Raw genomic sequence first — 21,772 nt, 5'->3', positions numbered from 1 at the left:
CCGGTTACATCGGTAAGGTCCAGGGGCCGCCGGAGGGGTGAGTATATCCATATTTTTTATTTTAATTCTTTATTTTTTACATGAATATGGATCCCAGGGCCTAAAGGAGAGTTTCCTCTCCTTCAGACCCTGGGAACCATCCAGGATACCTTCCGATACTTGTGTCCCATTGACTTACATTGGTATCGGGTATCGGTATCGGCGATATCCGATATTTTTTGGATATCAGCCGATACCATCCGATACCAATACCTTTGAGTATCGGAAGGTATCGCTCAACACTAGTTGTGATGCAATCAGAGTTTTCAGATTACACCAGGCTCGCTATGTATATTGTCTATTGACAGTGAGCTGCTTATCAGAGGAGGAGGTGTGGTCTGAACAGGGCTCACATGATCATCAGTCTGGCAGTGATAATCTCCTGCTGATAAAACACTCATTGTATTGAAGCAACAGCACACAGCCTAATAAGTGACAGATCACTAAAATCTGCGTCTCATCCCCTACCTCTTGCTGTCCTTAGATTGCAGTTCAAAACTGCTGACAGATTCCCTTTTTGGGCTCATGCAGATGTCCGTGCAAATTGGATCAAGCTTGGGCCGCAAAGTACGAAGTGGCCGCAGCTCTCCCGACCCCAGCGTCTCAGCCTCATAGACATTCGAGTTGGAGAGCAGTGGGCAGTCAATGCATTGCGTCACAAGCTTGGACTGATTAGCATGGACTTATGCATGATCAGTGTAATAGGTATTTTTTCTGACAGTACATCCTCTTTAATTAATAAGAAATTTTTCATAACGGCCCCTGCAATGCCTGTGTTAAATGGAGCGTTCTTATGTAACGTGTGATTGCCCTGTCCATGAAGTAATAGCAGTGTAATGGCGGCTGATATCAGCCTCTCGTGCTGTAGGGTTGTTGGGTCTCCTATGAAGGATGAGTGCTTTGTACATTAAGGTACGATATTAATGCAGTTCTCCGAAATACAAGGCTCTGATTGTGACCCTGCCTGAGCCCGCACAGCCAGCAAACTGCTAGCACTACATCTGCAGCATCTGGCAGCGAGGAATGAATTATAATGGATCGTAATGGCTTTGTGGTTTAGAAACAAAATCATGGCTGGTGAGGAAATAATTGATTAGCATTTGATAGAAACTATCAGGGAAATGCTTGATTGGCCTGTGGAGATATTGAGAAATATCATCCTTGTGATATGAAGTGGCATTACCTTGCTAGCTTTGACTTTGTGCATACTCAGGAGAGTTAGCTGAAGAAACTACATGTGACAGACCATTAATAAATGTGTGAATTTGTACTCTTCATACCACGAGTTGTGCGGGATAACACGCCACACATGGGGTTTACATGCCGAAGGATTAGAATGGGCAGCCTAAAAAGAGATGGGGTTGTGTATGACTTGGCTAAGACCCCCTGCGCTTGGAAATAATATAGATCGGACATACCTTGAAGCATGAGCCTCTCTTAAAGAGAATCGGTCAACAGGTTTTTGACACCTAATCTGAAAGCAGCATAATATGGAAGCAGATACACTGATTCCAACGATGTATCACTTACTGGGCTGCTTGCTGTAGTTTTGATAAACTCAGCAGGAGACTATCACTAGAGGACTAGTAAACCTGGTAGTCCAACCACGCCCCCACTGCTGATTGGCAGCTTTCTGTCTATGCATAATATACACCGAAATCTACCAATCCGAGATGTGGGCGGGGTTATACAGAGCTCAGCATCAGAGATCTGTTAGATCTGCTGTAGAAATATAACAGGAATTCTATCACAGCCCAGTATGTGATACGTCGCTGGAATCGGGGTCTCTGCCGCTACATCATGCTGCTCTCAGATGGGGTGGCAAAACCCTGGTGACGGATTCACTTTAAGGTCTGCATGCATGATGGGAAAAGTTGGCAGAACCCAATGATTTCAGCAGGAATTGCCCATTACTGCCTAATGTGTACTTGGGTCTTGTGGAATTTTAACACAAGATCCTTTTGTTTTTTTTTGGGAGATAACCTGCTGCCAGTGGTCCCCTCTCCCTGGAAGATAGTCGGGGAAGACAGCTCAGGTGTATGGTCACATTGAGGGCTCTTCTACACAGCAAAAGTGTGTGCACGGATCCACATAGTTACAAGGCAGGATTTCTATGGACCCTTATTATAGAGCTGTAGGCAATCTGGAGAACATTAACTATTAAGTTTGCACCAATTGTTCTGGCACAGATTGTTTTATTTTATTAGGCAAAAGGTGGGTTGATGAACCTCCAAAAGAAGAGAATGGGTGCTTATTAGTGATGAGCATACATGCTCGAATTAGGTGTTATCTGAGCATGCTTTGGTGCTAACCGAGTGACTTCGGCGTGCTCGAATAATATGTTTATATTCCCACGGTTCGATGTTTTGCAGCTGTTCACAGCCATATCAAATGCACTGGATGTAGAGTACTGCGGTGTAACACCACTGCATGTTGCACCACTGGCTCCTTTCCCTATGGATAGTAATTTTCACACGCTCCTTGGATTCCTAGACAGCCCTTAATATACTGGTACAAGTTTTGCATTTATTTTCTCCAACAAAGACACGTGCCTTATTCAGAGCCTGACGAAGGGTACATTGGCTTTGCTCTGCGGTGTAATAATTTTTTTTTGTTGGATATGAGGGTAGAAAATTAAAAGTACATCCTTGAGCCAAATTTATCAAAGTTTTACGCCATTTATTATACTTTTTTTTCCACACTTTTTCACCTGCTGAAAAACGTAAAAATGATGAGTAAAAGGGGCATGGTTAATATTTTAGAATTTAGTATATTTTCTACCTAGAAATCTACATTTTTTAGAACGGTCATAGGTGGCTTAAAGAAAGGAAAAAAAAAGGAAAAATGTTGCCACCATGTTTAACATGCATAAAAAAGGCATATACAAAATTGGACACATTGGCCTTCAGATACAGGCCGCAAGAGATTTTATGGGCCCCGCCGAGCCCCTGTTGGCCGGGGCTGCACAAGCCCTATGACTTACGGCTGTATGAAAGTGTTACATCAGGGCGAAAGTTTTCAGAAATTACATGTTAATTTCAGGGCACATAAAATAGTTAAAAATCAATGGAAAGTTTAAGGTTTTAAAAGCATAATGCCTTCTGAAGGATTGCGTATTGATTTTATATATAACTGGCTAATTATATATGCACAGAGTAAAGCACAGAGACGGGCTCTTTGCAAATGGCAGGGGGCTATTTCACAGGAAGGTTCTGAGGATTACGGGAAGCGGGGCCTCTGATTTTCACTGGGCGGAAAATGGCCTGTGAGATTATTTACAAGTTTTGCCTTTTGGTCAGCGAGATCCATCAATAACAGGTAGTAACATTATAGACCATCTCTAAGTGTTTCGGCCACCATTACATTAGGAAATCGCTTTGAAGCTCCTGTATTAGTCCCTGTTTGTCCTCACCCTCCACTTATCTTCTTCCTCTCGCTCGTCCGCTCCCCGTGGATCCATTTATCTATTTTTATTTTTCTGCACTTCGGCCTGGTCAGGGCTGCGAGTTTCATTAGGCAATGTACATAATAATTTACTGTTACACAAGGATTTCATCATGCAGAGTAACGAGGGTTTAATATATGGCCGTACAGGGTGTTCAGTGGATGCTCTGTACAGTCGAATTGACCATCCATGGTATGGAGGACCTTTTGCAGGTTTCAGCATGCTAAACTGGTCACGTCATGGAAAAATGGCGGCAGAGCTGATTAAAACATAGTTTTTATTCTGTAATTTATCATTTTTTAACTTATAAAGCTTAGATTCTAATTCATGCTAAGTCTAGGGGAGGGCGTTATCAGAGATTCGTCTTTGCATGGGGTTGACCAATCATAAGCAGGGGGCGTCATACAGGGGAAAAAGAACACACACCCCAGAAAATGTCAGACCAAGCTTTTTCCTGTGAGATGTAATGACGCCCTGCTCTGCTTTCCTCTGTGATCTGACTGCCAGCATTTACTGTCATTTCAAGTATGGAAGGGAAGTTGAGCAGAGCTATGTGTCATTACAAACACCTCTGCAGCTCTCATTCCCCAGCAGTCAGTGTGAGGAAAGGGAGTATAGCCGAGCTGACAGTGCCTTGAGATGAATGCTGCAGGTAGTGTTTGTGATGAAACACAGCTCTGCGCTACTTTACACAGTAGATGCTGGCAGTCCGATCACAGAGCAGAGTGTCATTACATATCTCGCAGGAAAACCTTCTCTGGGGGCATATCCTGCTCATGATTGGTCAACCTCATGCAGGGGGAAAAGTAATTGCCCCCAGAGATGAATCTCTTCTAACGCTAGTGTTATCGCCAATACGGATTTTTCATTGCAAATAATGAGAAATATTCTGCAGATCTTTTTCATGCTGATTTCATTACAAAATCCATGTGAAATATGCCAATTCTGAAAATACCTCTAGAAACATAACAGAGGTGTAAATGTATAGAATTGTCTTTGTATTAAACCTTAACCCCTTGATTGCACAGCTCCATTGGCCATGAGCATGAAGTACTTCTAAGAGAAAAGCTGTTGGAGAAAAACCTCGCCTTTTTAGGTAAGGCACTATTCCTTCTTTCTTAATCAAACATGTTTTTTTGTTGTTGTAAAGGTCTTCGTTATTTATTAAATTATAAAGTTGGACAAATGATAAGGATTTTATATTATTTTTTGCGTGCCGAGCTGACGTTTTTATTGATACCATTTTGGTGTGGATATGATCTTTTGATCGCCCATTATTGCATTGTAATGCAATGTTGTGGCGACTAAAAAGAGGCAATTCTGGCGTTTTTACTTTTTTTTTTTTTTTTTGCTACGCAGTTTACTGATCTCATTATTTCTTTTTATACCTCGATGGGCGATTCTGGGCGATTCTGAACCAAATATGTGTATCTTTTTTTTTAATTTGTTTTATTTTGAAAGGGGAGCGATATGAACTTTTATATATATATATATATATATATATATATATATATATATATATATATATATATATATATATATATATATATATACACATACCTATATACATACCTACCTACCGTATTTTTCGGACTATAAGACGCACCGGACCATAAGGCGCTCCCCAAATTTGAGGTGAAAATTGCAGAAAAAAAGATTTTTTATAAGATGGGGGTCCGTCTTATTGTCCGAATTTACATTATCTTACCTGAGGGCTGGCGGTGGCAGAGCAGGGTCACAGGAGGCATGGTGTCGGCAGAGGTGGGGTGATGCGGTACGGCGTGCACCTGAGCAGGGTCCCTTCCTGCTTAGGTGGGCAACGCCACGGCCTGGTGTCCATGGGAGGGTTGCAGCAGTGGTTACCGGCAGCGGTGCTGGGATGAGGAGGTGCTGGGATGAGGAGGTGCTGGGATGAGGAGGTCCTGGGATGAGGAGGTGCTGGGATGAGGAGGCGCAGTGAGAGGTATGGCGTCAGAGGGGTCCCTTTCCCCGGTGAGGTGATGCAGCAGCCCGGTAAGCAGCGGAGCCGGGTGAATACTGTTGTTAGCGGTGGTGGCGGCCATCTTCCCGAGGCCGCGGGTGCGCAGATGAAGCGCTCTGCTTCCCGGGGTTTCAGGAAAATGGCCGCGGGATGCCGCGCGTGCGCAGATGGAGATCGCGGCGGCCATTTTCCTGAAGCCACGAACGTCAGGAAAATGGCCGCCGCGATCCCCATCTGCGCACGCGCGGCATCCCGCGGCCATTTTCCTGAAGCCCCGGGAAGCAGAGCGCTCCATCTGCGCACGCGCGGCCTCCGGAAGATGGCCGCCACCACCGCTAACAACAGGATTCACCCGGCTCTGCTTCTTACCGGGCTGCTGCATCACCTCACCGGGGAAAGGGACCCCGCTCACTGCGCCTCCTCATCCCCGCACCTCTGCCACCACACCTCTGCCACCACACCTCTGCCACCGTACCTCTGCCGCCACGGTAAGCCTGCATTGCGACTATTAGACGCACCCCCCATTTTCCCCCCTTTTTTGGGGGGGAAAAAGTGCGTCTTGTAGTCCGAAAAATACGGTGTATATATATATATATATATATATATATATATATATATATATATATATATATATATATATATATATATATATATATATATATATAAATCTACTATATAATTGTCTAAGGTCCACTTCTGTCTTTCTGTCTGTCTGCCTTTCTGTCTGTCTGTAACGGAAATCCCAAGTCGCTGATTGGTCGCGGCAAAACATCCACGACCAATCAGCGACGGGAACAGTCCGGCGGCAAAATGGCCGCTCCTTACTCCCCGCAGTCAGCGCCCGCTCTATTCTCCCCGCAGTCAGCGCTCACACAGGGTTAATGGCAGCGTTAGCGGACCGCGTTATGCCGCGGTGTAACACACTCCGTTAACGCTGCTATTAACCCTGTGTGACCAACTTTTTACTATTGATGCTGCCTATGCAGCATCAATAGTAAAAAGATCTAATGTTAAAAATAATAAAAAAAAATAAAAAATAGTTATATACTCACCGTCCGTCGGCCCCTCGAATCCAGAACAGGCCTTTCCCGCTCCTCGCGACGCTCCGGTGACTGCTTCATGCATTGCGATCTCGCGAGATGATGACGTGGCGGTCTCGCGAGACCGCTACGTCATCATCTCGCGAGACCGCAATGCACTCTTGGGATCGGAGCGCGCGTAGCATCGGTAAACGCTTCACCTGGATCCGGGGGCCAACGGAAGGTGAGTATATAACTATTTTTTATTTTAATTCTTTTTTTTTTAACAGGGATATGATGCCCACATTGCTTTATACTACGTGAGTTGTGCAATATAGTACGTGGGCTGTGCAATATACTACGTGGGCTGTGCAATATACTACGTGGGCTGTGCAATATACTACGTGGGCTGTGCAATATACTACTTGGCTGTGCAATATCCTATGTGGGCTGTGCTATATACTACGTGGGCTGTGCTATATACTATGTGGGCTGTGTTATACACTACGTGGGCTGTGTTATATACTACGTGGGCTGTGCTATGTACTATGTGGGCTGTGCTATACACTACATGGGCTGTTATATACTACGTGGGCTGTGCTATATACTACGTGGGCTGTGTTATACACTACTTGGGCTGTTATATACTACGTGGGCTGTGTTATACATTACGTGGGCTGTTATATACCGCGTGCGTGGGCTGTTATATACTACTTGAGCTGTGTTATATGCTACGTGGGCTGTTATAAACTACGTGGCTGTGTTATATGCTATGTGGGCTGTTATACACTCCGTGGGCTGTGTTATATACTACGTGGCTGTGCTATACACTCCGTGGGCTGTGCTATATACTCCGTGGGCTGTTATATACTACGTGGCTGTGCTATATACTCCGTGGGCTGTGCTATATACTCCGTGGGCTGTGCTATATACTCCGTGGGCTGTGCTATATACTACGTGGCTGTGCAATATACTACGTGGCTGTGCAATATACTACGTGGCTGTGCTATGTACTACGTGGCTGTGCTATTTACTACGTGGGCTGTTATATACTACGTGGCTGTGCTATGTACTACGTGGCTGTGCTATTTACTACATGGGCTGTTATATACTATGTGGTTGTGCTATATACTACGTGGCCGGCCGCGAACAATCAGCGACAGTGGCAGTCCGGCCACGAATTGGCGCGGGATTTGAACCACGCTTCGCTATTTGGTCGCTGTTGGCCGAATCCTGTGTATTCAATGTATTATTCTAAAATCTTCATAAATAAACTACATACATATTCTAGAATACCCGATGCGTTAGAATCGGGCTACCATCTAGTATATATATATATATATATATATATATATATATATATATATATATATATATATATATATATATATATATATATATATATATAATAAACAGTACAAAGCAAAAGTTTGGACATACCTTCTCATTTAAAGATTTTTGTATATTTCCATGACTATGAAAATTGTACATTGCCACTGAAGGCATCAAAACTATGAATTAACACATGTGGAATTATATACTTAACAAAAAAGTGTGAAACAACTGAAATTATGTCTTATATTCTAGGTTCTTCAAAGTAGCCACCTTTTGCTTTGATGACTGCTTTGCACACTCTTGGCATTCTCTTGATGAGCTTCAAGAGTTAGTCACCGGGAATGGTTTTCACTTCACAGGTGTGCCCTGTCAAGTTTATTAAGTGGAATTTCTTGCCTTATAAATGGGGTTGGGACCATCAGTTGTGTTGAGCAGAAGTCTGGTGGATACACAGCTGATAGTCCTACTGAATAGACTGTTAGAATTTGTATTATGGCAAGAAAAAAGCAGCTAAGTAAAGAAAAACAAGTGGCCATCATTACTTTAAGAAATGAAGGTCAGTCAGTCCAGAAAATTGGGCAAATTTTGAAAGTGTCCCCAAGTGCAGTGGCAAAAACCATCAAGCGCTACAAAAAAACTGGCCCCCATGAGGAAAGCCCCAGGAAAGGAAGACCAAGAGTCACCTCTGCTTCTGAGGAGAAGTTTATCCGAGTCACCAGCTTCAGAAATTGCAGGTTAACAGCAGCTCAGATTAGAGACCAGGTCAATGCCACACAGAGTTCTAGCAGCAGACACATCTCTACAACAACTGTTAAGAGGAGACTTTGTGCAGCAGACCTTCATGGTAAAATAGCTGCTAGGAAACCACTGCTAAGGACAGGCAACAAGCAGAAGTGACTTGTTTGGGCTAAAAAACACAAGGAATGGAGATTAGACCAGTGGAAATCTGTGCTTTGGTCTGATGAGTTCAAATTTCAGCTCTTTGGTTCCAACTACCATGTATTTGTGTGATGCAGAAAAGGTGAACGGATGGACTCTACATGCCTGGTTCCCACCGTGAAGCATGGAGGAGGAGGTGTGATGGTGTGGGGGTGCTTTGCTGGTGACACTGTTGGTTATTTATTCAAAATTGAAGGCATACTGAACCAGCATGGCTACCACAGCATCTTGCAGCGGCATGCTATTCCATCCGGTTTGCGTTTAGTTGGACCATCATTTATTTTTCAACAGGACAATGACCCCAAACACACCTCTAGGCTGTGTAAGGGCTATCTGACCAAGAAGGAGAGTGATGGGGTGCTACGCCAGATGACCTGGCCTCCACAGTCACCAGACCTGAACCCAATTGAGATGGTTTGGGGTGAGCTGGTCCGCAGAGTGAAGGCAAAAGGGCCAACAAGTGCTAAGCATCTCTGAGAACTCCTTCAAGATTGTTGGAAGACCATTTCCGGTGACTAGCTCTTGAAGCTCATCAAGAGAATGCCAAGAGTGTGCAAAGCTGTCATCAAAGCAAAAGGTGGCTACTTTGAAGAACCTAGAATATAAGACATATTTTCACGTGCTTCACACTTTTTTGTTAAGTATATAATTCCACATGTGTTAATTCATAGTTTTGATGCCTTCAGTGTGAATTTACAATTTTCATAGTCATTAAAATACAGAAAAATCTTTAAATGAGAAGGTGTGTCCAAACTTTTGCTCTGTAATATATATATATATATATATATATATATATATATATATATATATATATATATATATATATATATATATATATATATATATACACAGTATATATATATATTGTTTTTTATTTTATATTTTTAAAAACGTTTTTTTTTTTCACTTGCCTCATTAGTCTCCATGAGAGACTACGTGCTGTGATTTGCGCTACATAAAGCAGGGCTTCACAGAGGTCTTTCGCTTTGACAACAGAAAGGTGAAGTGAGTTCATTGGCTGTGAACTCGCAGGACACGTCTGACGGCACTGCGAGCAGGAGAACTTTCTCATGCTCGTGGTACCGTCAGATAGGTAATAGGAGTACACACGGTGCTCAGTGTCTGCTGGATGACAGGCTGTATGGTCGCATCATGCAACCATGCAGCCTGCCATTTAGATGTAGCAGAGGTGGACCCGTCGAGGGACAAATGGATTAGCAGCATCTCTGCGGAAAGGCGAGGAATATTGTTGTTTTGTTTTTTTTAAACTCTCTTGCAGATGACGAGGAGATCGGCAGAATAGGCGAGATCATAACTATGGTTTAAATAAGATTATTAAAGGAGTCTGTGTAATTCTTTCAATTAAAGGACTTTTTTCTCGGTGTCTGTGTTTTCATAGAATGTGACTGTGGGGTTAGTAGTGGGGGCATCTTATTGACACCTCTCCATTAAAAACTTCGAGGCTTGATGTCACCTGACAATACAAAAGTGACATCAACCCACCCAACTATCACCCCATTTTCCACTGCTACAGGGCAAGTGGGAAAAGCGAGGCTAAGTGCCAGAACTGGTGCATTTTAGAAATGCACCTTTTCTGGGGCGGCTGAGAGCTGGTGTTTTTAGCCTGGAGGGGGGGCCAGTATCTATGGCCCTTTCCTAGGCTACTAATATCAGCCCACAGCTGTCTGCATAGCCTTTGCTGGTTATTAATTATAGGGGGACCCTACGTCATTTTTTTTAGGGTCCCCATTTTAATAGCCATTAAAGCTAAGTATACAGTTGTGAGCTGATAATAATAGCCTGGGAAGCTTCATGGGTATTACCCCCTTCCCAGCGTTTAAACATCGTCCCCCAGCCGTCGGCTTTCCCTCTGCTGGTTACGAAAATTGCACGGGAGCCCACAACATTTTTTTCCAAAAAATAATCTTTTGTTAATTAAATACATGTACAGTAATTTGCGCACACACATATATGTGTTTTGAAGAATATTTCCTTTGAAAGCAATGTGTAAATGACATAGAGAATTGCTCTATGTAAGTGCTCATGTTAAAATCTCTTTACAATCGGATAGCAATAGCACTGCATTCGGATGTAAATCGGATGCTAGGTGTGAAAAAATGGACTGTACTCGCATGACCCTCTCATTACACTCGTGTGACTCTCGGCAGGGAGACTCGGACTGGTTTTTCATTTGTTTAGTGTGACTCCAGTCTTACAGGGCTGCTCAAAGACAAGGGGCTTTTAGATGAAGGCAAGAATCCAGTCCCTGTTTGTGTTGCTGGGGTCAGTGTGAATATCTGTAGTTTATTTTGTGTGAATGGTAAGGGTGATGCTCAAGGAGATCCCCTCCGGTGCAGGACACATCGTCCCACCACTGATGGTAATGGTGTACTGTCAGTGCATTGCTCTTCCTGAATATTTCGAGTATAGAGTTGAGGATGATTGATGCTGAATAGACTCTTATTGATTTAGGGCCGAGCAGGAACTTTGTTACCTGATATGTTGTATAAACCGCACACCCTCGCTGGCGTGTAATTAATATTTTATACAATAAGTAGCTGGTAGAAAATGCTTTTGTATGTGCTGCGGTATTACTTTCCTTGTCACGGGATAAGAGCCATCGCCATGTAACACTGGCGGATCAGAGGATGGAGCAAGAAAGTGGCCAACATGGCACCCTTCTCGGACCCACCTGTCTTCATCAGCACACCTGAAAGTCTTCATTTCTTAGCTATAACCAGAAAATGCTTTAAACACTTAATTGATTGAAATATTTTTTCCCTTGAAATATTGGTATTTAAAGGGAATTTGTCATCAGAAAATGACCTGTTGTTCAAATAAAATTTTTACGTTAAATGGATTTTTAAAAATCTAGATTATTTTTCAATTTTTCACTATCACTGTTTATTAAAAAGAAAGAAAGAAATCTTGCAATTTTTAAACGGATAACATATGTCTAATGCTAGATTCAGATTTCCTGTTCTGCCCAGAGGAAGTTTCATTATCATCATAGACAAAATTTACAATGACAGGTAACACCTCTGTACATACCAGACAGTACAGAATGCACCATTTACAATAGTTGATGTCACAGTATTTCCTGTTGTTCACATGGACTTTGCAAGCGCTAGTCTGAATCAGACCCTATTTTTTGCACAGGAGTGTTATCTGTGCATGCTCTAATCTGGTAAAAGGTCACTGTGCAGGAGTAGGAAGGATAAAATATTAACCTAAAAACAGCTAAACAATAGGTCATATTTTTAGGACACGTTGTTAATTTACCCGACTCCTAATATTTGTTTCTGATGAAGTAGGGAGGCTATTTGTATGTCTGTCATTACACTTACACATTGCTATCTCCTCCCAGATGTAAATTGCCATGGCGGACATGTTGGATACTAATCAACTTTCCTGTAAGATAAATATAATATTTACCATCTACATATTCACAATTCTTCTTTAGGGGTTTGTCCTTATTCTGAACAGGTCCAGGGTGGTGAAAAGATGAAAAAAAGAGACTTGTCTGCTGGTCTGACACCACTCCTCTGTAGTTCACACTGTGTCCCCGCCAGTGTCCTGCCAATTTATTCCAGCTGCATCATTTAGTCTGAGAGAGAAGAGTAATAGTTTTTTACAGCATGGATAAAATATGAAGGCTGCAGGTGATTGTTTGCAGTGGTCACGTGATGACCGCTCAACAGAAGAAATGACCAGGTAGCAAACAGCTGGGGATAAAGTGCAGTGTACGGAGGTGCTGCATCAGTCTGGCAGTCGAGTATCGATTTTTTTTCTCACCACCCTGGATATATTTAGAACGTGTTTTTAAAGGAAATCTGTAATCAAGATTTCACACCACAAACTATATCCGAATGTAGCTCTTTCATAGATGAATCCTGCTGTACCTTTACATGACCAGTCCGTTCCTCTGATACTGATAAATCAGCGTTTGAATTGATATGCAATTGAAGCTGTAGATCTGATGCCTCTGTCACTCCAGCTCTATTCCCAGCTCTTAAGCCTCATTTGCATATGAATGCAAAGCTGATTTCTCAGTAAGGGAGGAACAGACTGGTCATGTAAAGGTATTGCTGGACTTGTCTTTGAAAGAGTTTCATGCAAATAGTTTAGGGTGTGAAATCCTGCTGACAGATTCCCTTTAAGGTTGTGTGCAAACCATTAAAGAAAAAGAGCAAATAGAAATATTTTCCAATAGAATGTGTAGATGCTTAATATTCAGCTTGCAAGAAAGTTGCATGGTAGCTAACATATCTGCTATTTTCTTCCTGCAATAATGGCCCTCTTCTCCATGGGCTGTCTCTGCTATTGCAACCCAGATGTTACTAAATCTACATGAGCATGACATGATCACAGTTTTATCTCCTGCAGGTTTCTATTCAGTGACAGCGAGGAGATAGGGTACTTTTCAAACCATGAGCTATTACTACACAAAGCATATTAGCAAATTACGTCACTTTTTTCTTATACAATGAAGTTACATTGTTTCTGAATACTGTAAACCCACAATGTGGACATTTTTAATTTCTTTTTTTCACTTGGGCACATGTAATAGAGGCTAAAAATCATTTTTACAAAATGTACACATTTTGCCCTGTTTGCCATCTATAACCTCCTTGTTGGGGCTTGTGCACACGACAGACTATCTTGAACGAGTGCTGTCCGTAGTTTTTGTACCCATGATATTTATGGGGCTGTGCACATGTTATATTTTTTCTCTTGGACAGAGTAGTCCAAGGAAAAAATTAGAGACATGTCCAATTTTGATCCTAGTATCGTATCAAAATTGTCAATACAAGTGAAAAATATCGGACTGCACTCGGATGACATCCGTGTGGTGTCCGATTTTCAGAATGGGAAAGATGTGGGAAGTTTTTTTTATTTTTCTCCACATCCGAGAAAAAGTAATTAAAGTCTGATCAGTACAATTTGACCGATTTTCTTGGAGATAAAACAGTTGTGTGACCCTACGCTTATGGTCTATTGCTTCAGAATGAGTAAAAACCAAATGGTCCAAAATCTTTAATGAATTCCAATTGCAAAAATAATTTGTACCCCTAAATATACAGAAAAACAAAAAATGATTTGTAGGTCATTTCTTATGTTTGGCACCTTGTGTAGAGATATAGCGGATCTTTTGGAATGATAATATAATTGCTACTTCCAGGAGGATGAAGGCATTGCATTCAGTTACCAGTCCTGATACTATGTCATTGCCTATATTCTGTCTTCTCCCTGTGTATTGATGCTCCGTTGTGTAGCCTTTTTGCTGTTTTTGCCCTTTACCTCTGTGTTGTGCAGTGAATTAGAGTTTGAAAGTGGTCTCTGTGAAATCCTTGTCCCGAGCTGATAGATGGATGGGAAGCGAGCTTACAACCTCTGGGAACCATCATTAATTCTAATCAAAGGTGAAGCCGAAAGAGCAGTGGGAAGGCCGTGTCAGCAGCCCAGCAGGTGTTAGGACAGGACCACACAGCCTTCCCTGTTACACATCCAGGTCATTAGTTAAGGATGGATGGAGACATGAAGCAAGGCCGTAATGGATCTCTACAAAATGCTATAGCGTACTCCAGGGTTTCAAGAGTCAAGGGCAATATGTTCTAACATAGCGGGGGCTCTTCTGATCACGTTATGGTGCCTAGTAAGGGAAAAATAACAATGAGCTCTGTACGATTAACCTTGTCACAGACCAACTCCAAAAGAGCCGTTGTGGGGAAGGCTAGTACTGATCACTGGGGGGAGGTGGGGTTTAATATGCTATAAATGCTTGTAAAATTACTGCGGTTTACTGAGACCATTGGATTAAAACTAATGGAACCAAACATAGAAATAAAATAGAGTTAAAATGCATGATTATTCCCCGAGTTGTCCTTTCTGTAGCTTTATTTCCTACCTGCATTTATTTTTTAGGAAAGCTGATGACTTGTTTATAACTCTGGCATTTCACCTTTGAGAAAGATTAGGGACAAGCCCCTATCTTAGTTTTAAAGACTTTTTCCAAAATTGTAAAGTGATGGCTTGTTATTAGGATATGTCCTCACTTTGTGATCGGTGGAGGTCAGACCAATCTAAGACTGAAGGAGAAGTAGCTAGCGTAGTGCTCTGCTTTGTGATCGGTGGAGGTCTGACCAATCTAAGACTGAAGGAGCTGTAGCTAGTGTAGTGCTCTGATTTGTGATCGGTGGAGGTCAGACCAATCTAAGACTGAAGGAGCTGTAGCTAGCATAGTGCTCTGATTTGTGATCGGTGGAGGTCAGACCAATCTAAGACTGAAGGAGAAGTAGCTAGCGTAGTGCTCTGCTTTGTGATCGGTGGAGGTCTGACCAATCTAAGACTGAAGGAGCTGTAGCTAGTGTAGTGCTCTGATTTGTGATCAGTGGAGGTCTGACCAATCTAAGACTGAAGGAGCTGTAGCTAGTGTAGTGCTCTGATTTCTGATCGGTGGAGGTCAGACCAATCTAAGACTGAAGGAGCTGTAGCTAGCATAGTGCTCTGATTTGTGATCGGTGGAGGTCAGACCAATCTAAGACTGAAGGAGACATAGCTAGTGTAGTGCTCTGATTTGTGATCGGTGGAGGTCTGACCAATCTAAGACTGAAGGAGACATAGCTAGTGTAGTGCTCTGATTTGGGATCTGTGGAGGTCTGACCAATCTAAGACTGAAGGAGCTGTAGCTAGTGTAGTGCTCTGATTTCTGATCGGTGGAGGTCAGACCAATCTAAGACTGAAGGAGCTGTAGCTAGCATAGTGCTCTGATTTGTGATCGGTGGAGGTCAGACCAATCTAAGACTGAAGGAGACATAGCTAGTGTAGTGCTCTGATTTGTGATCGGTGGAGGTCTGACCAATCTAAGACTGAAGGAGCTGTAGCTAGTGTAGTGCTCTGATTTGGGATCTGTGGAGGTCTGACCAATCTAAGACTGAAGGAGACATAGCTAGTGTAGTGCTCTGATTTGGGATCTGTGGAGGTCTGACCAATCTAAGACTGAAGGAGACATAGCTAGTGTAGTGCTCTGATTTGGGATCTGTGGAGGTCTGACCAATCTAAGACTGAAGGAGACACAGCTAGTGTAGTGCTCTGATTTGGGATCTGTGGAGGTCTGACCAATCTAAGACTGAAGGAGACACAGCTAGTGTAGTGCTCTGATTTGACATCTGTGGAGGTCTATCTATCTACCTATCTATCGTACTTTTTTGTGTGATTTTATTTTTATTTAACGTTCTCTGGATTAAGGAAGACATAAAATAGTTTTGTTGGATTGCAACTTCAACACTTGGGCCTGTTTTATCATGTTGCGAATTTGATAGTAACGTAGTAATACCTGTGTGAATTATATATTTCCAGTTTGGAAGTATTTTTTTTAATTGTTTGGTGGTAACATGTTCTTGTTGTCTTTTTTATAGATGAAGACCAGCTGCGTGTAAAAGGCTATGATAAAACCCCTGATGTCATTCTGGAGGTGCCAGTAGGTAAGTCCATCATGATGTCAGTATAGTGTGGTCCATCTGGGTTATGCTAGCTAGATTAGGCCTTTTGCACATGTCCTTGTTGCTTTGTGGTTTCAGGCATCTTGTTGTCTGATTTGATACTCCACAAAGTACACCGATAAAACAACTAATACTAAAGGCTCCCTTACTCATTAGACTAATGTCGGCCAAATCTGCCTATATCGACAGGTTCAGCCAACAGTCTAACATGTATGGGGATTGGACGTGTCCGATTTGGGACTGCCGATTGCAGGTCATTCTCCTCATCCACATAGAAGATATATTTATCTACCATGAACTACTGATAAATCTGCCCTTCTGGACAGTGCCATCTTATAGAAAAAATTTTTTTTATATGATACTGAAATATTACTGACATTATTTTTCTGACCGTTTTCTATTTAAATGAGCTTAAAATTGAAGGGATAGAGAGAATGCATGCTACGTATTTGACATATTAAGTAAAAGAACTTGAGCCAAGTTTTAAAGTTGTGCAGCCAGCGATCCCGAGAACGGGGTTGTGCCGAGACTGATCTGAATGGATCGGAGGTCAAGCAGCACAGCGCTGCTCCATTCATTCTGCATAGGACTGCCGGAGAAAGCCGACACGGCTTTCTCTGATACAAGACATTTGTTGCCCTTCTCTAAATGCAGGTTTGTATCGGTTTTAGCCAAATGATTGAGACCAACAGCCATAATGCGCGCTTCTTAACTAAATTTGTTCTTGCTCCCGTTTTTGTTCTTCAGCTGTCGAAGGACATGTTGTGCATTGGATAGAAAGCAAGGCATCATTTGGGGATGAGAATAGTCATCGCATGTATCTACAGGATCAGTTTTGGAGCTACTGGAACAGGTAAGTCTCCGGCATCGGTACAACTCCTCTACAGAGGAAGCTCTTAGACGGAGACTGATTTCCCTATGCATGTGCTCCCTACTTGCCATGGGGAATGGGAATTAAAGTATTGCCACATGTAAAAAAAAATTTAATTGTCCATCCGTTACATTATGATGATTAGGTTGACCTCACAACTCCTACTTCTCTAGAAAAGTCACTGTCTGGTCCTGTCCTAGTCGTTCTCCATAGTTATTTCTGGATTACAGCTTTGCATATTGTGGTGGTTTTCTATATTCTCAGCATCACATTGCAGACCGTTTTTTTATTAAAAATAAATATTTTTGCACCTTGAAGATTATTTCTAAAATAAAGTTGCCAACTTGACACGAGTCCTCAGCCAGCTAGGACTTCTGCCAACACTGTAACTGTTTTCATATTACGAAGCCTATGCTGTTATTGCTCGCGCTGGTAATGTCTCCGCTCCTCACCATAAGGAACACTTCATTTGCAGTAATTAAGAGCACTCAAGCATTTTCATTGCCCTGTTGATGAGAGACTGGGCACTAAAGTATCATGAAGGCCATCCTGTGGCCTCTGTGGACCCCAGCGCAGGCTCTTTATGTGCCGCAGACCCGCGTGACTGTCTCCATCATTTACTGCTTTGTTTGCTTTTTGTAAATAAATGTTTTTTCAACTTACACTCCTAAGGATTCACAAAATTCTATAATTTGTGTCTTGTAGAATACGTAAATTATGTAAAAACATTTAGTTGTAATGGTGTATGGTAGTAGTTTGTATTCATGATGTCTTTCCATTGTCATGTTTTAATCTTAACAGTTATGATGTTAGAATATTATACAGTACATGGATACTATATATTTATTTATATATATTCATCATCTTCCCCCATCTCGCTCAACCCCCCAAAGAGACCTATCCATCAAAATCAATGGCTGCCCACTCTCCCCAGTCCCACAAGCTTGCTTTCTTGGGGTAACTTTTGACGCTGATCTCTCCTTCAAACCACATATTTAAGCCCTTTCTACTTCCTGCCAACTCCAACTTAAAAATATTTTCCCGATGCATACATTTCTTTACCAAGAATCTGCGAAAACACTAGTGCATGTCCTCATCATCTCCCGCCTTGACTACTGCAACCTCCTGCTCTCAAGCCTCCCTTCTAACACTCTCGCACCCCTCCAATCTATCCTAAACTCTTCTGCTTGACTAATCCACATGTCCCCCCGCTATTCCCCAGGCTCTCTTCTCTGCCAATCCCTTGATTGGATCCTCCATACATCTATGACCTTGTCTCCCAGTACAAGATCTCTTTCTGAACTCCCCTCTTATCTCTTCTTCCCACAATCGTATGCAAGATTTCTCCCACGCATCCACCCTACCCTGGAACTCTCTACCCCAACATATATTATACTTTCGGCTACAATGGAAACGTTCAAAAGGAACCTGAAGACGTACCTCATCCAACAAGCCTGCAACCTGCAGTAACCCTTGTTAGACTACACCTCTGTATAGCATGCAAAAAGGTCACAATATCATCACATCACGATGTGCGCTAATGTGCAGAACCACCCCGGGCCTCATCAGAGCTGAACGTCCTGGCTCATTGTCAGAGGTCCATGGATTTCAGGGATTGCAACGAGGACTGGACGGGTAACAGTGAGGAGTGGAGGGGCCGGAGAGGTGACCCGGTAAGGTGAGTATAATTTTTTTTATTTAACCTTTTGGTGGCCCTTTATGGTTCAGAAAAAGGGCCAACAGATAGAAAAACAACCTAGCAAACCACAAATAGCAAAATTGTCCAGTATTTCTTATGGTTATGTCGACTGAAAAATTATGGTGCTCGGAACAAAGGGAGTAAGAAAGGAAAGTGCAAAAAACAGAATCTTCTGGTCCTCCACCGGTTATCTAGAGAAGGGCTTGTTTTTTCCAGGATGAATTGTCTTGCTAATGTTTAAAAAAAAAAACAACAACTTTATAATGCAGGCCAGTATCATCACAGCAATTCCGCAGTTTCTTTTGAATTTTTGAATTTACTACTTTTCAAAAATAGAAAAAAAAAGTTTTAATTTGTTTGTATTGCTAAAGATGAAGCTTTTTGAGGGCTTGTTTTTTTCAGGGCGATCGGCAGTTTCTATTGGTTCCATTTTAGAGTGCATATGACGCTTTGTTCACTTTTTATTCCAAATTTTTGGCAGAGGGATGACTTAAAAAATGAGCAATTTTGCACTGTAGAATAAATAATATGATAGGTTTAAATATTTTTAGAGATGTCCCATATATATATTTTTTCAGAGCGGAGTGGATTTAATTTTGTCTTTTATTTTTATAGCATATATACTCGTATATGTATATATCTACGGTATATACGAGTAAATGCACACATATATTTTCTATCCTCAGGGGTCTTTATCATGTGAACAATGACGTCTATGCAGCAGATAAAAGTCACACCTGTCCATCTTACACCCTGGAGCATTTTTAGTTTCAGGGTGCCATTTTTGTCAACTTTTAATCTTTGCACCATTTTTTCTTGATAGATAACTAAAAAAAATGACAAATATTATAAATATTTACAAATATTTAAATTTCTACCAAATTTTCCTGCACTGTAAAAATTATTTTCTAAGAAGCACAGAAATTGTAGACACCTCAACGTTCAAATTCCCCAACTATACTAAGCCCTTTTTTTTTTTTTTTTGGACATTTTTGTGTAATTTGCTAAACCTTGTGTAACCTTTGCTGCCCTTCTTCTTCATCCACAATATATTGTTCACTGATTTCTTTAGAAAGCTCATATGGTTGGGCTAAGATTGCAAAATGGTGCAAGTAATAAAGTATACGAGATGAATGATTTCAGATGCAGCATTTGGGGTAAACGGTGACCCACATGGGATGGTCCACCAGGGATGCTGTTGCTGATGAAATACACACAGCTGTTTTTTTCTTCCACTTCACCTAAATAATGCTTTTCCGAGGTTAGATATCCAGGAATCTGTCAGGTATGGAGCAGGCAGAGATGGTCATGCACAGGCAGTTTTCACTTCTCCACAGGCAGCCAAGGCTAGGCCACCAAAGGTCAGCTTTCATGTCACAGTACGTCAGCCAGATGACATGTTGTGATGCCAGCCTGCCACGCTCTACAGTTCTGACCCTGACTGCACTGGAGGATTCCTTATGCAGCCTGTCTGCAGCCCTGGCACAATGAATATTCATCGGTGAGATAATGAACTTGTGACAACAGCTAGTAGTAACCCAGTACAAGAAGTCATGGCTAATTACTGCAACGTCAGGTCTCCTGCATCTAATGCATTATTATTTATTTATATAGCACCATTAATTCCATGGTGCTGTGCATGAGAAAAGGGGTTACGTACAGGGTTATAGATATGGTTTACAGTAAACAAATTTACAATGACTGACCAGTACAGTGGGGAGAGGACCCTGTCCTTGCGGACTTACATTCTACAGGATAATGGGAAAGAGATAGAAGGTCGTGGGTGCGGCAGCTTTGGTGGTGGTGGGGCGGCAGTTCTAGAGGTGGTGACGCGTCAGCTCTGGCGGTGGTGACATGGTAGCTCGGGTGGTTGGTGAGGCGGCAGAATGGTTATTGCAGGCTGTAGGCTTTCCTGAAGAGATGGGTTTTCAGGTTCCATCTGAAGGGTGGTGGATAATCGGATGTGTTGAGGCGTGGAAAGAAGTGCACACCTCCAGAGATAGCAACTCATACAGCGAGAAGAAGTGCACACTCCTAGTGATAGCAACTCGTACAGTGAGAAGAATTGCTCGCCCCCAGTGATAGCAACTCGTACAGTGAGAAGAAGTGCACACCCCTAGTGATAGCAACTCATTCAGGGAGAAGCAGTGCACTCCCCTATTGATAGTAACTCATACATGAAGAAGACGTGCACACCTCCAGAGATAGCAACTCATACAGGGAGAAGTGCACACCCCTAGTGATAGCAACTCGTACAGTGAGAAGAATTGCATGCCCCCAGTGATAGCAACTCGTACAGGGAGAAGAAGTGCACGCTTCAAGTGATAGCAACTTGTACTGTGAGAAGTGCACGCTTCCAGTGATAGCAACTCGTACTGTGAGAAGTGCACACTTCCAGTGATAGCAACTCGTACTGTGAGAAGAAGTGCACGCTTCCAGTGATAGCAACTCGTACTGTGAGAAGTGCACACTTCCAGTGATAGCAACTCATACAGTGAGAAGAAGTGCACACCCCTAGTGATAGCAACTCTTACAGGGAGAAGAAGTGCACGCTTCCAGTGATAGCAACTCGTACTGTGAGAAGAAGTGCACACCTCCAGAGAGAGCAACTCATACAGGGAGAAGAAGTGCACACCTCCAGAGAGAGCAACTCATACAGGGAGAAGAAGTGCACACCTCCAGAGAGAGCAACTCGTACAGTGAGAAGAAGTGCACACCTCCAGAGAGAGCAACTCGTACAGTGAGAAGAAGTGCACACCTCCAGAGAGAGCAACTCGTACAGTGAGAAGTGCACACACCAGTGATAGCAACTCTTACAGGGAGAATAAGTGCACACCTCCAGAGAGAGCAACTCATACAGGGAGAAGTGCACACCTCCAGAGAGAGAAACTCATACAGGGAGAAGTGCACACACCAGTGATAGCAACTCTTACAGGGAGAAT

The 21,772-nt window shown here is 42.4% G+C and overlaps 1 protein-coding gene across 3 annotated transcripts in view; it reads left to right on the top strand.

The window, feature by feature from the left end:
* Positions 1–21,772, top strand: part of CDIN1 (CDAN1 interacting nuclease 1) — a 494,484-nt gene that overhangs the window by 310,121 nt on the left and 162,591 nt on the right. For all 3 annotated transcript variants that reach the window (XM_077263831.1, XM_077263841.1, XM_077263824.1), the window contains 3 exons: positions 4,513–4,580; positions 16,177–16,242; positions 17,008–17,113. In XM_077263831.1, coding sequence (XP_077119946.1) covers positions 4,513–4,580; positions 16,177–16,242; positions 17,008–17,113 — 240 coding nt within the window. The remainder of the gene's footprint in view (positions 1–4,512; positions 4,581–16,176; positions 16,243–17,007; positions 17,114–21,772) is intronic.

Source organism: Ranitomeya variabilis, chromosome 1 (genome assembly GCF_051348905.1).
Source record: "Ranitomeya variabilis isolate aRanVar5 chromosome 1, aRanVar5.hap1, whole genome shotgun sequence".
Lineage (NCBI taxonomy): Eukaryota > Metazoa > Chordata > Amphibia > Anura > Dendrobatidae > Ranitomeya > Ranitomeya variabilis.
This window is presented reverse-complemented; position numbering and strand designations above follow the sequence as displayed.